The 17,673-nt window shown below is 49.5% G+C and overlaps 1 protein-coding gene across 1 annotated transcript in view; it reads left to right on the forward strand.

The window, feature by feature from the left end:
* Positions 1-5,349, forward strand: part of RCOR1 (REST corepressor 1) — a 115,634-nt gene extending 110,285 nt beyond the window's left edge. Inside the window, exons 9-12 of the mRNA XM_068991313.1 lie at positions 836-913; positions 1,136-1,193; positions 1,873-2,099; positions 5,047-5,349. Coding sequence (XP_068847414.1) covers positions 836-913; positions 1,136-1,193; positions 1,873-2,099; positions 5,047-5,088 — 405 coding nt within the window. The 3' untranslated portion in view covers positions 5,089-5,349. The remainder of the gene's footprint in view (positions 1-835; positions 914-1,135; positions 1,194-1,872; positions 2,100-5,046) is intronic.
* Positions 5,350-17,673: the final 12,324 nt, after the last annotated feature.

Raw genomic sequence — 17,673 nt, forward strand, 5'->3', positions numbered from 1 at the left:
TCATTTGCCTAGGGCACTTTCTGCTCACAAAATGTTTTTGGTGTTTCCCTTGGAAAAATGAACCTGTTCCTCTGCTTGCTTTCTTATTTGCTCAAGTGATACTCAAGAATGAAAGTGCTGGGGCCAGAGTTCCCCTGGTGCTTGGCACAGAAATTCCCCTCTGCCTAGAGCGGAGTGAAAGGGGCCCCATCTGTGACCCAGCTTGCTCAGGAGTCCAAGCAGAATTAAGGAGCAGGCCTGAATTGATGGAATGGTTTGTCCTGTTGTGTCTTTCTTTTGATTAGGCAAGCTCAGTGAAAGATGAGGTCCACCGAATCAAAGCAAGAATGTGGAAAAGATAATTTGTGAGAAAATTAAGAAGTTACAGTTGCTCAAAATTAGGCTCGTGGAAAAATAGCTTTTTTCCTCTCCCCATTAAAGAAGTCTGAAGGGCGGGCTTCTGCCTTCACCCTGCCTGCTCTGCTGCTCCCTCAGCTCCACTCTGGTTGGGGGCACAGGCGCTGGGTCGGTATCAGACTCAGGTTGTGCCTGCTGTTGTCCAGATGGGCACCTGTTCGCGAGCTATTGGATTAGGGTTGTGTGTGCAGGAGCCTCCCTGCCGCCATCCCTTCCTTGTCTGTTCCTTGTTTGTTGCCCTCAGCGAGTTAATTAAAGCATCTATTAATAGTTAGCTGCTCTCAAAGGATGCGATAGGGGCCTTGTGTTTGGGGCTGTCATATAGACCAGAAACTGCTTTCCTCTTGGCTTTTTGTTTCTTTTAACTTTCATAGTTTTGTTTTCTTTTCATACCTTTATAAGTCTTTCATTTTTAAAATGAGAATCTTGTTTCTCTTAGATTCAGAATATTAAACAGACGAACAGTGCTCTAAAAGAAAAACTTGATGGTGGAATAGAACCATACCGACTTCCAGAGGTAAGATTATGTAAATACCATCTTTGAAGTCACACCCAAGTTTATGTGTTTAAGAATTTACTATCTGTGTCTCCAGTACACATCTTCTAGAAGGAAAGGTATAGACATCATTTATTATAACCCTAGTTAATGTTAACATTCTGATATAAGATTGATTAATCCTCATAAGGACATGCCCGTGCCTAAATGTAGTGTGCTAACAGGACTCATTTGGATGTCCAGGTCATTCAGAAATGCAACGCCCGCTGGACCACGGAAGAGCAGCTGCTCGCCGTACAAGGTAGGAAGCTTGTACTTATAAACAAGAAGCTTGTACTTATAAACTTAGAAGCTCTGCTTATAAACAGAGAGCTTAGGCAGAGCAGTCGCCTCAGGAGGCAGTTGTGCCCCAGCCTGCTCTCAGCACATCGCTCACCTTTAACAGACTCCTGTGAGCTGACATCCTTCTAGTGGACATCATATTAGCTGAATTTCTGCATTCCCTTTGGGCTTTGCTTTTTTCCTTTCCCATGTCTCACAAGATGTAAAAATTAATCTAGCAGTCTCAGTGTCTCAAGGCATATTTCATTTTAGCAGCTGCTTGTTGGGTTCTGAATAGTCAGAAAGGACAGAGTGAGGGTTAGGGCTGTAAGGTTGGAGGTGTTCTAGTCCTGGGACCCTGGAAAGGCCTGTGTGGAATGTCCACAGCACAGAATAGCTGCTGGGTGACCTCAGTTATACCATGTGGTGTGTGGTGAGAAGGTGCAAACTGTACATGACAGGTCACACAGACTGTGACTGGTCTCGCATGCAGACTGCCGTGCTGCTCTTCCTGTTGGTTTCTACGCTAAGATAGTGTCTGCTGTTAGGAGCCCCCGTGCTACCTTATCTGGATCAGGGGTGAGTCTCAAGTGTGTGTGTGAGTGTGTGTTTTATTATTTTTCTCTTGTATTGAAAAAGACGCTTTCTTCCATCCTTAGCCATCAGGAAATACGGCCGAGATTTCCAGGCCATCTCAGATGTGATTGGGAACAAATCAGTGGTGCAAGTGAAAAACTTTTTTGTAAATTATCGACGCCGCTTCAACATAGATGAAGTTTTACAAGAATGGGAGGCAGAGCACGGGAAAGAAGAGAATGGTCCCAGCAGCCAGAAACCTGTCAAGTCCCCAGACAGCTCCACCAAGATGCCTGAGGAGGACGACGAGGTGAGTCTGAAGCAGCTGGCCTCTGCGGGATTCATGCTCGAGCTCCAGTTACTTTCTTCACTGACGACCTTTTCCAGCTGTAGAAATAGATTTAGGCTTCAGCTGTGTCAGTAATGACTCTTACCCGTAAATGCTGTAATATATGTTGACTTCAGTCACTTCTTGGTCACTGTGTATGTATTCACGTTTGAATTCCTGGACAAATTCTAAAGTCCACCCTACTTTCTCTAGCCACAGAATATTTCACATTACCAGTATTTCCTTAAATACAGTAACCATTTGGCCCTGAAACAGTAAGTTAGAAGTACCTTGGGGATCGGGAGAGTTCAGTCATGTGAGCTGTGTGTCGTCCCCTGTGAGGTGTGTGAGCTTACAGGGGTGCCTGCAGGCTCCTGGTGCATCTCTGCGGCCACACCTCCAGCCTGGCTGCTGTTGGGGGGCCAGTGGCTAAAGGACTGATGGGGACAAGCCTAGGTCTTGGGTTGCTTGGCATTTCCAGAGTGGAACTAACGTTCTTGTGACCTCCTGGGTGGTGGCACTGAGTCCACTGGCCCAGTCGGCAGAGATTGAGGGGAGATTGCTGAGGCTGCAGGGTCTGTCTGCTGCCTGCCTGCTTCCTGCGGCAGGGGGCTGCCCCCTGCATGCTCACCCTTCCCCACAGACAGTGTGTAGGGCTAGGGGGTGGGAGTGCACACCATCCACTTATTTTTGCATTTGCTCACTGACATGGTGGGCTTCCCTGATAGCTCAGGTGGTAAAGAATCCACCTGCAATGCAGGAGACCTGGATTCGATTCCTGGATCAGGAAGTTTCCCTGGAGAAGGGAACAGGCTACCCACTCCAGTATTCTTGGGCTTCCCTTGTGGCTCAGCTGGTAAAGAATCCGTGGAGACCTGGGTTCGATCCCTGGGTTGGGAAGATCCCCAGAGAAGGGAAAGGCTCCCCACTCCAGTATTCTGGCCTGGAGAATTCTAATGTGAGGATTATTTTGCTCATTACTTTTATCATCAAAATCTTTCCCAAACGAGGCAGGAAAGACTTGAAGTTACTTCTTCTGTGTTGTCCTGTGACTCTTTGCTCCCAGAGCCTGGCTGCAGAACTTGGAGGCCCCCAACCTGTGCGTGCATGAGCCTTGTGAGGAGGGTGCCCTGAGAGCATGGCACTGCCAGCCACCCCCACCCCTCCACGTCCATATGCCAGTTTAAGAAAGGGCCTTGAGGCATCTACACCTGTCAGAAGAGGCGGTTTCAGAAGCACACCAATTTCCTTAGACTGCTTAGAAAGGGCCTTGAGGCATCTACACCTGTCAGAAGAGGCAGTTTCAGAAGCACACCAATTTCCTTAGACTGCTTAGACTTTGCTCCCAGAAAATGTCTGCAGTCGTGTTCAGTCTCTAGTGCTGGCAGTGCAGTGGTCCTTGACTCACACCCCCCCAGCCCAGCCTGCCCACGGATGGGACAGCACAGAGGCAAAAGGGGTGTTTTTATCTTGGGGCAGTGACTTTATCTGACAGCTAGTTACCCCTTTAACATCAGATTACCTTCCCTGAAGTCCTGGCCTCAGTTTAGGAAGCATTGAGAACATGATGATTACTGGGGAAAGGCCATTAGAACTTGGAGAATGAAAGCTTTCTTCCAGGTCTGTTTTCTGACTTAAGGCTCATGAAGCAGAAATGAGAGGAAACTCAGATCTCTTTCCGCTTGAGATTTCATCATAGCCGGCCCCAGAGAATTAGCATGAAAAATTTGCTCACAGGTTGAGGACGCAGAGTCATCATTTTCCTAGACCTGATCCGTTGATTGGCTTAATCTGTCAGCTGATGTTTCCTCCTGTCTTGCTAGCCCAGAAGGTCTGTCCTTCCTTTTTTTTAGTCCCTTTCTTCTTATGCTTCTTAAGGCACCAGGCCTCCTGCTTTGCCACCCTCGTTTTCCAGTCTCTGTGTTAACCCATAGAAGGAAATTAATCTGTAAGGACCAGCTGCTTCTCTGTGTCCACCAAGGGCCTAAGGGAACTAGCTAATTGTCTGTCTGATCAGTGCTCAGAACTTAGTGTGCTTGTAATTACTCCATTCCTGTGGAGTCCAGCAGCTCAGAAAGATGTCTGCTGGTGTCCAGCCTGCCCGCGGGTCTTACCTGTTTATGCAGCGCAGGCAGATTTGAGAAGTTCATGGTCATCTGTCAGCTATGGGCTTTCTTCCTTTGGAGCTGAGGAGGGAGAGTAACCCACGAGGGTTGAGCGTGTGAGACTCAGGGTTCTCTGGGGAGGGCCGGGCACAGATGGAGTCCGGGGAGGTGTCAGAAAGGCGTGGAATGATGCTGAGGTGACTGGTTTGGAGGTAAACATTCTCACTTAAAAGTGTAGAGCGATTGAGTGTATTACTATTAAGGAGAAATTGATTTCACTAGTAATAGTTCTCATAAATTGGGGTTTCACCTAAAGGCACAGCTGTTTTCAGATTTTGGACTCTTAAGTTTGGCTGTTTCCTTAGAAATAAGACACCATGGGGGAGCAGCAAGTTCTGAGACCCTCGGTGATCTTGAGGCCTAGGTCCAGCAGTCAGTCTTTAAAAATGAGAGTAGAGAATTAGAAAGGCCTTTGAAGTTTATAAGAAGCTACAGCCTTTATGTTGCAGCTGTCTGCTAACCAGCGTGGGTGCTGGGACTCCCAGCAGGGCACCTGAAGGCCCTGTGCGGGCCCCTTAACCCTGTGAGGTGGACCGTGGTGTTGGGCACCTGCTGCTGACGAGGACCCTGCTAACTCGCCCCGGGTCCACAGTTCGTAGGGCACGTGGCCATGGAGGCCTGCCCACGTGGCCTGGCACAGCCTCCACCTCTGCACCCTGGCCTGGGAGCTGTGGGGCCGGAGAGGGTAGGGGGGCTGCCCCAGACTAGAGTCAGCAGCGCGTTCCGGTGACCTGTCTGCGTTTCTCTGTTTCCTCCTTGCTCAGGCTGCTTCTGTTCTTGATGTCAGATACTCATCTGCCTCCTGAGACACTCTGGTGGCTTGAGCGCTTGGTGTGGACGCCTGCATTTTCCAGGATTCAGGTACCTCCAGACTTCACCCAGCCATCCGCATCACAGCTCTGTGGACAAGCAGCTATTACCAAAAAGGCACACACTCGCAGTCCTGGGCTACACCTGCCTTAATTCTTCGCTCGTTCCTCGTGCGGGGCCGCTTCCCCGAGAGCTCTCTGTGTCTCTCACTCCGCCTCAGTGCGGGGATCCTGTGGCCTGCACGCTTCTGCGACGCCGGGGCCCGCCGCCCCCATGGAGCCCCGGCCCACCTACGGCAGCTCTTCCCCATTGGCGGCTTCGGAACAAGGAGTCACTCGGAGGTGCGACTCTGTTCCTGCATGGCCTGCAGTCCCTACTTTGTGCATAATGTAATTTTCAGAGTAAATGTGACCCGTTGGCCTTCTGGGAAGTTTCCTTTGTTCTTTTCTGAGGCATCCACCTAAGTGATATCATGCTTCTTCAGAAATCACCGCATATTGGCAGACTGCGTCATAACCTTCATAGTGCCAAACAGCTTGATACAGCTCCCCTTTCCCTCAATGTAGGTATAATTATGGTTTATAAATTCACTTGGCTTAAATCTCTCCCCTCTCCCTGCCCGTGTGGTAGAAAGCTCATTCTCTGCACTGTCCTTGGAGGATCGTGGACCCCAGCACTCGCTGCCTTCAGCATCGTCACCCCAGGATGGGCGCCGCCCGTCTTCTCCTTCCCCTCCCCGCCCCGAGCTCCAAGAGTGTCCATACACTGTACCTGGTGCTTGTACATTGGGAATTGGTGCCTTCTCCTTTTGGCAACCATGTTTTCAACCCTCTTTTCTGTTTCAGTGTCTTATTTCTTCTTTAAAGTTGATTGCTTGCCAAAGATGACATCACTGAGATGAGGAGACGGGGAGGCCTTGCTGCAGGTGCTTGACAGAGTGCGGATGCTCGATGTCACGTGGGGCGGTGATACGGGCCTGCGGCCGGCTGGCGGCGGCTCTGTCAAGGCTCTGTGCTCTTCGGGCACTGTCCTCTTGGGACACCTGGCCTCTTGCCCCTCTCTCCACGTAGCCTCTTCTCTGTCACGTGCTGGCCGTGCAAGCACCGCTCCCTCGATGTTACAGAACAGGCAGGGACGTGTTCGGTCACTGGTTCTAGTGAGTCCAGGTGGGAAGAAACCATCTGCAAAGGGGTATGTGATGCCTTTTGGTTGGGCTGGGAACAAGTACAGATATTTAACAAATATTCTAAAACTTCCAGAATCACTTTTATTCTCTTGCCAGGCTGTGGGCCTATGAAGGGGCTTAGGGTAGACTGCGCCGTGCCTCCTGGTGTGCCCCATTCCCTGGCCTGTGGTCGGTTCAGTCTGCACTAAATATGTGGAAGGAGCTTTTTTTTGTTGGTTTTTGCATCAATGAAGTATTTTTTGTGCTTTCAATACCAAAAAGAAAAAAATTCCAGATGCTTTAAGGCATAAACAGAATTCTTAAGAATTTGAAATATGCAATTAAAATTTGTTGTTTTGACTCCCACGCACCTTGCCTTTTTTTTTTTTTTTTTTTAAGTGAGCTGATTTTCTCTTTAGGAAGAGGGACAGCAAGACACCTAGAATGTTTGGAATTGTACTTCTTTTTTTGAAATCTGGAGAAAGGTTATCAGAAAGGGAGTGAGACGGGACTTCCCCGGCGCCCATCACCTACCTGTCCCTGCACGCGGTGTCTGTTGGTCACGTGAGGGCTGGTGAGGAAGAGCCTCCAAGGAGCCCGGCGCCCCCGCTGCTCGTGCCAGGCGGGCAGCGCAGTAACAGTGGTCACTGTGCAGGGTCCGTTTTGTTTTTGTCGTGAGCCTGCCGCCTGATTGGAACATGGCAGGAAAACACGGGCAAGAGGTGGCAGGAGTTTTGCACGTTGCTGAAAGGGTACAGTAGGCCTGGAGGCTCCCACTGCGCCCGGCCTCTTCTCCAGACCTCCTTGCTCGTTAGAGAAGCAGTGGGCGCCTCGCTGCAGCGGTCTGTCTGCCAGTTGTGCTTCCTCTCTTCACCCCCAGGCTCCTTCCCTCAAGAGTCTATCCCGCTTGGCAGTGCTTCAGGGCTGGTGCTGGTCTGTGCTGCGCGGCGGGCACACCGGCAGTGCCAGGCCCGTCTGTGCTCAGACATCCCCTGACCTGGCTCCTGGCGACAGGTGGTCCCCAGTCCCGAAGAGTCATGGTGCTGGTGTACTTGCCATTGTGGCCACTGGGTTTTAGCTTTCTCACCAAGGGAAAGGGGGGTGTGGTTTTCATTTGCTAGAAGGAAAAAAGATAGTTGTCTTTGCCTGACTGCCTTCGTTGTAGTTTCATGCATAAGATAGCACTGTGTTTTAAACTGTTTCATTACACTGTCTTTGCAATGATGTTGTAAATGCAAGAAATCACTTCCCTTTAGAAGTGAAGTGGTTTGGTCTTATTTATGGGACGACCCTTTTTAACATACCAAGACTTGGGTGCGTCAGCAGGTTGTGTTTGGATGTGTAAGGGTCCATGATGACTGCTGCTTCAGATGCAGTGTTCACTTAAGCTTTGTCTTCTTAAAAATTATCAATGTGAATGTCATAATTATATATATTTTTTGTGGAAAATTTCTCCTAAGTATAAGTTATTGTGCAAAATATAGTACCATTGAAGCAAATGATAGTTTACCTTTTAGTTTAGAAATCCTGAAAGATATAAATTGTATTGCATATGCATTAAAAGTTTGTTTTATTTAATTTTATGTAGATGTGTAAAGTGTTAGGTAAACATTTTTTCACTTACTCATTTGAACACCTTGTTACTTGAATATTGTTTTGACTGGTCTGAAACAGTGATGGATTCTGTAGGATCACTCTGTAAGCAGGAAGCAGCCCTGCCTGCTCCTGCTAAGTGGGGAGCCGTGGGGCAGCAGCGCCGGAGTCGGCTGGACCCCGAGGTTAGTGTAGACCCCGCCTCCCCACGTCGTCTCAGTGCGTCCACGCCCACCAAACATCAGTTCCTCAAGATGGCTTTGGATAGTTTTTAACCTGCCAGATCCTTTGATGGTCGTAAACCTCCGATCAAAAAATGAAAAAGAAAACGTAGTTGAATTTGGAAAGCTGACTGTTGCCACACGCCACTCTAAGTGTGCTCGTTGTCACTTTAATTTCAACTATGCCCTATTTTTGTCTTTCTGATTATCAGATTGTACTATTGGTATAATTGCATACCAAAAATAAGCCAAATAGTGCATTACACTAACTGGATCCCTGCTTATATGAGCAAAGGTCGGATGAAGCCAGCTCACCTGAGAGCCTCGTTTCTTGTCTAGCCTGATGTAAACTGAGTGACCCCGGATTCAAGCTTGTGATATCAAGTGAGACTTTATCTCAAGTTTAATTTGAATCTAGTGATCTTGTGCAATGCTCAAAACAAACCCTCTCTCTGCCACTCCCCGGACCTCTGCAGCGTTCCCTCCTTAGAGTGAAGCACAATTGCAGTAACGTTACAGTCCAGCGAAGGAAGGTCAGTACAGCCTATGCATGTTGTATGATAATGAGTGTTTACAGCCCTTCTCCGGAACTCGAGTCTGTGCTGGAGCAGATGGTATTCCATTACGTAGACTTACCAACTTTGCTAAGTGCTTTTTAGATTGCTTAAAAATTTTTTCAAGATTTTAAAAGATGTATAAGGTTAAGTTTGCAAATATAATGGAAATGCTGTATATCTTTTGAAGTGATAAAAATCCATGTTGGAATTTTAAAGAAAATATGTTGTAATAATGCTGTTGTAAGTAATATTTTAATGTCTCTCTTTGCCTGTTTTCTATTTCAGCACATTCATTGTGGTGAATGTTCATAGCATTATAATTGCTTAGCCATTGAATGATAACATTTGTTAGTAGAGACTGAAAGATTTATTTGTGAAATTCTGCAGAATTCATTTTTCTATTTCCAATATTTGCTGAAGTTAAATAAAAATTTTCAAGCCATTGATGTAATAAAATATGAAACAAAAGACTGTTCTGACCCTCCAGGCTCCATCAAAGCAGCAGCCCACCCTGAGTGACACCAAGTGGGTTTTCCCTGCCTCTTGCCTGGGGCCTCTGGGTTTCTGAAAGCATCCATTCCCCAGCACTGTGCACTGTGGGAGCACATGGCTGGGGTGCTTTTGTTTTTAACCTTTAGATCTACTTGAACTACGTTTTTTATTTTATAATATATGATGATCCTACGGTTGGGATCAAATCAGTGGACATGAATTTGTTATGTTTGTGATAGTTGAGGACTTAAATGTATAGGTTTGATGAGAGGAATTTTTTTCCTGTTAATGGTTTTTCGGCTCCAGTGGGCTTTGATGCATGGCTGCCGGCCTCAGCACAGACATGGGACTGTGGGAGAGAAGAGGCGAGATGACTGCCTGTGTTGCGTCTGGTCAGCCCAGTGGACACGGCCCAGGTCTCAGTGCCTCTCTGAATCACATGAGGACCTCTGTGAGTGCCCAGTGGCCATCTCTGTGGTCCTTTTTAGCCAGAATGTAGGATTTTGTTAGATAACACTTGTATAAAAATCAGCCTTGCCTCACACAACATGTAAAACACACAGGTGGGCTCGCTCTGTGGTGACTTCCCTTGGTGAATGGGTTTTGCGTGACGCTTCCCAGAGGCCCTTGCCTGGCAGATGCAGTCACTGTGCTGAGTGTCTGAGGAGCGTGTGTGCGGTGCTGCCAGGGGTGGCCCCTGGGAAAGGAGCTCAGAGGCTCAGAGACGTCAGCACATGTCTCTGGAGGTGACTCCGGTCCAGACCCAGAGGGAGCCAGTGCCAAGGCCAGGGCTGGGCTTTCCTCCAGGAGACTGAGAGGGTGTGCGACAGGGACAGAGGAGGCCACGTTGGCAGCTGGGGTGGGCCCGGTGAGGGCTGTTTGGGCTTCTGATGAAGTTCCCCCTCCTCACTGCGCTCTCTGAGTTCTCCTCCTCCGTGTGTGGCACTGCTATGTCCAAGCTCATCAAACTAGAAACATGGTGTCGCCTGCCTCTGACCCCCAGCTCGAGGGCCTTCCTCCATTACTACGTCCCGTGACAGCTCAGGCCCCTCCCAGTGTCCTGAGCTGATGCTCTCGCTCCGGATTCATCTTAACCCTGACATGCCTCTTTTCCTGCTCGCTCTCACCCTGCATCTCCGAGCCATAATCAGGGCCTTTTCCCGCTTAAAACGCTCCCTCTGCCTTCCAGAAAAGCTCATTCATTCCAGAAAAGCCCTTCATTCTGTCTTAAGCCGTATCACATGCCTACTGCAGGGCCAATCTCTGCTTTTCTCAGAAACAACGCCACACCTCCCTACAGGGCGCTGAAGTCCTGACTCACAGCTCAGGGCTCCACCTTCAGCAGAGGAACCAGTCTCAGGGCCTCTGCCACTTACATGTCTCTGCACTTCCTCTTCGTACTGTACCGCAAAGAAATGGCTTTACGTTTGCTCTTCTCTTGAATAGGTAACCAGCATGCTTGCTACAAAAGGCAGACAGTGGGACGTAAGCTCCCCGCCTGTGGCCTCCGGCCACCCGCCCCTTCCGCGCCTCCTCTGAGAGCGTATCAGCAGGTGTACAAGCATGCACGCTCACTTGCACGTGTCACATACATTTCCATGCAGATAACGTGCAGTCGTCTCTCCGTCAGTATGTGGGGGATCGGTTCTTGGACACCACAGACGCCAGGATCCAAGGATACTCGAGCTGCCCCTGTAGCAGGGTGCAGTCAGCCCTCCCTGTCCACGGGCTCCCCGTCCACGGGTGCATGCAGAGGCGGACTGTAGTGTGTATACTGTTCTTACTTCACATAGTGATACCTTAGTCCGCTACACCAACCCATGGATAGGAAGGTGCTTCATTCCTCTGCACTGGTTTCATGGTATCCAGTTACGACAGTAACTGTTTATTTAAACTGTGTCATTTGATAGTCAGTGAAGAATCATGTGATATCAGAAGACTGGAGCCAGCCTATGTCATTTTGCCTACAGGCAAGTGTAGTTGTGGGGATAAATATCTAAGATTGGAATTTGAGTCCAGAAATCGGTTCACTTTGACACTTGACACATAGTGGTGTGTTTCTCCCAGAGGGGTTGTAGCAGTCTCTCTTTCCATCAGCCGTGAATGAGGCAACCTGTTGCCCTGTGCCCTTCCTAACTCTGTGATAATTAAACGTTTTGATCCAAGGTGTTTCATAAGCTTTTCATGAGATCCAAGACTGTCATAGTCATCTCTGTGCCCACAATTGGCGATAATAGGCTTGTGGAATAAAGAGCTGTGATGTCAGCACGTTGAAGAAGAAGAATGAGCGCCTGCTGGCCCTTGTGTGCAGGATGAAAGGCCCCATTGTGGTCTGTGATGGCCGCCCCCGGAGGGGAGGGGGACTCGGCGGCTGCTGGTTCCTGGGCATCCAGAGACGGATGAGCTGAGAGGTTTGGGGTTTTCCGGGCCCTTTGCTTCTTTCTCTAGCTATTTGCCTTTTTTTAATTGCCCAAGGACTGAGGAAAAAATGAACTGGAATTAAAGGTCTGGTGCTGATACATTAGGAATGAGGTTGGAGAGTGCTCTGTGCAGCCTGGTTTTCTGGTCCTCCGTCCCCGTGCACTGTCGCCGCCCCGCCCCAGTAAGGTGCCACACGCACCGTGCCAGCTGACCAAGAATCCTGTCCAGAGATGCTCCACAGACGCCTTCCAGCCGAGACGCCACAGGCAGTGCTTCTCAAATCCAAGTGGGCCGTGGGGAGAGATCGTCCCACCTGGGGCATTCTTGGAAGGCATCCCTGAGGAGGTGACAGTTGAAGGCGTGACAGCTGGCCTGGCATCCCTGCAGACCCCGTGGTTTATGTGGGACGGGCCTGTTTCCTCGCCACCCACTGGAGGGTGTTGGAACTTCCTGTGGCTCCACGGTGATCCCTGTCTCAGTCTAGGTCCCCACTCAATGCCGAGGCTGGTGAATGTCGCTGCTGCTTGGAGATGGGGAGCAGCCAAGTTACCTGCAGGCACCGCACACAGACTCCCTCCTGAAGGCTGCCCCTTGGCCGTCAGGGTCAGAGGACGGGGTAGGGCTGAACGCTGGCACGTGGCTCTCCAGCTGTGGTTTCTGTCAGGGATTCCCCGGCCTCTGGATTGGGCAGCTGCTGGTGACCCCAGGCCTCAGGCCAACGTCCTGCCTGAGGACAGGCGTTGCTGGAGGGGGCGCCTTGTCCTCCTGCCAAGACTCTTCGTGGAATGAAGTTATTTGGCGGATGGTGGCTCGTGACACTTAACTGATTGAAAAGTAAATCTAGTAGCAATTATCTCATATTCTGCATAATCATGAATAGGAAATTATTTGTGGTTTTTAGTATTAATTGCTTGATTTGTTGAAGATGGCCTTGGCCTCCAGGGACCAAACATGTTTTGCTTGATGTAACGCTCATGGCAGCCTCACGCAAAGGGCCTACCATCCTGGTCTTAGGGGAGACCGAGACTGGGAAAAGAGTGTCTTCCCAAGTTAGATGAGCAGAAAGGGCCTGAGTTGGGACACACCAGAGGCTCTGCTCTACTGTGTGGCCTCCTCCTTAGGCCCTGGGACATGGCCTCAGTCGCCTCCTCAGCTGCCTCATCAGTGAAGCAGGGACGATAGCCGTCTGACTTACCCGAGGCAGTGCCTGGAGACGGCTTGGTCCAGCTCAGGGGCCTGCAGAGAGGAGATGCCCCACAGAAGTTTCACCCTTCCCTTCCACAAAGACCAGTTTTCTCAGGAGTGTGTGTCGCCTCGTCTCCTGCGAGCAGGGGATGAACCAAGTGTTTCACAGTTTGTGGGCCTTCAGATGGAGCCCTCGTTTCTCTTCCCAAATTCCCACCTCCAGCCCTACCCCTAGACCAGTGGCTCTCCAGTGGTTTTGGTGGCGACTCTTACCAGACAGGAACTTACTGACGAGGCGCCTCCGTGCCCACATATTCACCTGTAGCATTTGTATGGCCAGTGCCTGTAATTAGTATGTTCAGAATTAGAAAAACCCCTGGAGCCATTTTCTTGGGTACCCTCTATCCTAGACAGCTCACTGGCACTGCTGGTCCCTGGCCGTCCCTGCTCCGAGGCTCAGGAACGCTGTACTGTGAAGGAGGTGCACGCCGACCCCGGCCCCTGTGTCTGCAGGAGCCGAGGCCAGAGCGCGGCAGCGACGGGCACAGGGTTACTCAGCCGGCAGCTGGTGGGCGCGCCTTGAGACTGCTCCTCACCAGGCCTGCTGCTGTGGCCGCCAGGTGGCCGAACTGCTGTGCGAAAGGTGAGGGGGGCCCTCTTCAGTTTGGCTGCCCCCAAGGCCGGGCCCATTCTGAGCTCCCCCATTGCCAGCAAGCACGGTCCAGCTCCCCATCTTGAGTCCAGGCCCCAGGGCCAGTTCTAGAGTGTCCTTTCCCGCCTTCAGCCTCTGCCAATGCTGGCCGTGGGCACTCTCTCTTCCTGCAAGGGAACTCATGTCTCCAGGGCTGCTCGCCTCTAGAACGGATCCCGATTTCACACTGCCGTCATCACAACAGTTGGTTTTGGATGCCCTGCTGGTCACTGTGCACCTGCCCCTGAACCTGCATAGTGCCCAGGGCTGACTGGACCTGGTATCCAGCTGACCTCCTCAACTAAGGCCTGGGCACCCCCACCTCCTCCCATGGCACCAGACTGTCCAGAGAGGACTCTGGAAATTTCCCCACTGTGTCCCATTTCAGGCCGCCCAGCCATGGAGGTCTCCCGGGGGGTGATCTTTGGCTCCTCTGTAGCCTGGGACTCTGGGCCCAGGGCCTGGTGGTGCCCGGTGAATCCTGCCCAGCAGCACCGTGAGGCCCGGGCTTCCGTCAACCCTCTTCACAGCAGCACTGGGATGTAATTCTGCCCTTGTCTGGCCCTGACCACAGAGGTGGAACTGATGACCCCTTTTCCCTGACTTTGCTGGTAGGAAAGACTCTTGGAGGAGTGGCCCCAGTGAGTGACATCTCCAAGTATCCTCACCACACACTGTCACTCAGCCCAACTCTTCTTACTCATGGACTTGCTTCACCCCACAGAACCTTAGCAGTCATAACGTGAGCATCAGCCTGTGCTTTCTCTTGTAGTTGAACATCCTGCCACCCTATGGAGAAGCTTTGCAACCACCTTCTGTACACACTGTGAGAGTCCCAGGCAAAAAAGAAAGGAGCAGAGAGGATATTTGAAAAAATAATGGCCAAGAACTTCCCAAGTTTTATGAAAGATACAAATATAAACATACAAAAATCTCAACGAGCTCCAGGTAAGATGAAGTCAGAGACCCACGCAAAAACATGTTATAATGACTGTCAAAAGCCAAGAGAATCTGGAAGGCAGCAAGAGAAGAGAAAAGCAACTCTGCACACACATGGGATCCTCAGTAAGATAATGAGCAGATTTCTCATGAGAAACACCAGAGTCCAGAAGGCAAAGGGTTGAGCATAACAAAGGCCATACGTGAGTGAACATCATGTTCAGTGGTGAAAGAGTTGAAAGTGCCTCCTTTAAGATCAGGAAGAAGGCAAGGATGCCTGCTTTCACCAGTGTAGTACTGGATGTCCTCACCAGAGCAGTTAGGCAAGAAAAAGTATAATAAGAGGCATCCACATTGGACAGGAAGAAGTAACATAATCTCTGTTCATGAATGATATGATCTTATATGTAAAAAATCCTAAAGATTCCACAAAGGAACTTAAAACCAATAAATGCAGCAAAGTGCCAGGATTAAAAAATCACATGAAAATCGGTCTATACCTTTTATACACTAACAATGGACAATCTGATAAAGAAATTAAGAAAACAATTCCATTTCTAGTGGCTTTAAAAAACAATAAAATACTGAGCAATAAATTTAACCAAGGAAAGAATAGGTTTGTACACTGGAAACTACAGAAGGTTGCTGCAAGAAATTAAAGACAAAGGACATCCCATGTTCATGGATTGGAAGGCTCGATATTGTCAAGATGTACGGTGAGAACATTTAAGATCTACTTTTAACAAATTTCAAGTCTACAATAGAGTATATTTATTTGTTCGCCAATTTTTGGCTGTGTCAGATCTTCACTGTGGCTTGAGGGCCTCGTTGCTCTGCAGCAGGTGGGACTTTAGTTCCCCGGCCAGGGATCAAACCTGAGTCCCCAGCACTGCAAGGAGAGCTCCTGACCACTAGACCACCATGGAAGCCCCACGATACAGTACTACTGTAGGATCGTCGCCGTGCTGCACGTTGGATCCTCAGAACTTATCCGCCTTATAACTGACTGTGTGTGCCCTTCCTCCACCCCATCCCACATTCACTTTACAGTCACCCTAGACCTGCCTGCATGCTCTGCTCTGTAATCCTTGCATCGGCTTGTTTGCTGCCGTGATCACGGACTCGGGTGTGCTGCAGTGGCAGAGACTCCTGGGCTCCTGTGGCTCAAGAAACTCCAGTAACACTTTACCTCATAGCCAGACTCTGAACCCCTTGCCTCCGGCCCAGAGACTTCCTGCTGCTGCTGAAGTACCAAACACAGTAGGATCTTCTCGGTAGCCACGGCACTGTGACAGGCGTTGATGCCCTCCCCGAACTCCAGCCATAGAGGATGGCTGGACTCAGCCTATTAATTCTTCTCCCTCACACCCTGGACTCTGCGGAGATGTATAGCTTCATACAGCCTCACTGACGATGTATCATGAGGTTGACCTGAAGCTATGGCTGGTTCAGAAATGGAAGTGAAAGTGCTGGTCGCTTCTGACCCTGCAAACTGTAGCCCACCAGGCTCTTCTGTCCATGGAATTCTCCAGGCAAGAATACGGGAGTGAGTTATCTTCCCAAGCCAGGGAATGAACCTGGATCTCCTGCACTGCAGGCAGATTCTTTATCATCTGAGCCACCAGGGAAACCCCTGCACCTTCTTAAATTTGCTCTTGCTGCTTTCTTTATTCCTCACTTGCCTTGCCTTGCACTTACTGACAAAGAGCTTTTACCTCTGGCTCTAGTTTCCAGGGAGCCTGGCAGTCTGCAGTCTTCTGACTTGTCATCCTAGTGAGCATGCCACAGGCTGGCCTGACGGTGCGCATTTGCAGGACTCATGTTTGCTAGTGACGGGAACAAACTGGCCAAATTAAGCAAAAGAAGGGAGTTCTTAGAAGGGCTTTAGAAAGTTAAAGATAGAATTGGGTTCCTTCGAAAGTTAAAGAGAATTATCATTTGACCCAGTAATTCTGCTTCTGGAAATATGTCCAAAGAATTGAAAGGAAGGTCTTGAAGAAGTACTTGTACACCCATGTTTACAACAGCGCTATTCACGAAAGCTAAAAGGTGGGAGCAACCCAGCGTCCTTTGACAGATGAATGGATAAACAAATGTGTCAAGTGAATACTGTTCAGTCTCAAAGGGGATCTGAGATGCGCTACAGCGTGGAAGTACCTTGAAGACTGTCTTAGTCCACTTGACTTGCTAATAGCAAAATAACGAACTGGGGAGCTAATAAAAAGAATGTATTTCTCACAGCCCTGGAAGCTGGGAGATCCAAGATCCAGGCATCATCTGATTTGGTTTTTGATGAAGACCTTGTTCCTGGTTTCTAGACAGCTATCTTTGCTGTGTCCTCAAAAATGTCCTCCTGAAATGTCTTATAAGAGCACTAATCTCATTCATAAGGGCTCTACCCTCACGACCTAATTACCTACCTGCCAAAGGCCCCACCTCCAAATACCACCACCTTGTATCAAAATAAGGGTTTTGTGGGGACACAAACATTCAGTCTATTACAAGGACTTTATGCTAAGTCAAATAAGCCACAAAGAGAAAAATACTATATGATTCCGTTTACATGAGGTGTTGAGAATAGGCAAATTCAGAGACAGACGGTGAAATGCTGGCTCCCGGGTGCTGGAGGGGAGAGGGTATTTGTTTCATGGGTACACTGTTTGGATTTTGCAAGGTGAAAAGAGTTCTGGAGATGGTTGGTGATGGTTAATGTGAATGTACTTCACACCACTGAACTGTACATATCTAAGTGATTAAAAAGGTAAATTTTATGTTACACGTTTTTTACCACTGGAAGTATTGAAGACTTCCAGTCTGATAGTGGAGTGAAGTGGTCAGGCCGCCCAACCTGCATATAACTATGATAAAATTTTAGCAAAATACTAAAACAAATACATGCCAACTATTTAAAAGAACTGGAGAGCTTCCCTGGTGGCTCAGTGGTAAAAAATCCACCTGTCAATGCAGGAGGAGACACAGGTTCGATCCCTGATGCAGGAAGAGCCCACATGCAGTGGAGCAGCTGAGCACGTGCACCACAGCTACTGAGCCTGCGCGCCAGAGCCCAGAGCCGCAGCTACTGAGCCTGAGCTCCAGAGCCCGGGAGCCGCAGCTGCTGAGCCTGCGCTCCAGAGCCCGGAGCCGCAGCTGCTGAGCCTGCGCACCCTAGAACCCGCGCTCCACAGCAAGAGAAGCCACCGCAATGAGAAGCCCCCACTCGCTGCGACTAAAGAAAGAGCCTGCACAGCCACGAAGGCCCAACACAGCCGATAAATAAATACATACTAAAAAGAACTGCAGAGCATATTCTTCCTGAA

This window comes from Capricornis sumatraensis, chromosome 19, assembly GCF_032405125.1.
Source record: "Capricornis sumatraensis isolate serow.1 chromosome 19, serow.2, whole genome shotgun sequence".
NCBI lineage: Eukaryota > Metazoa > Chordata > Mammalia > Artiodactyla > Bovidae > Capricornis > Capricornis sumatraensis.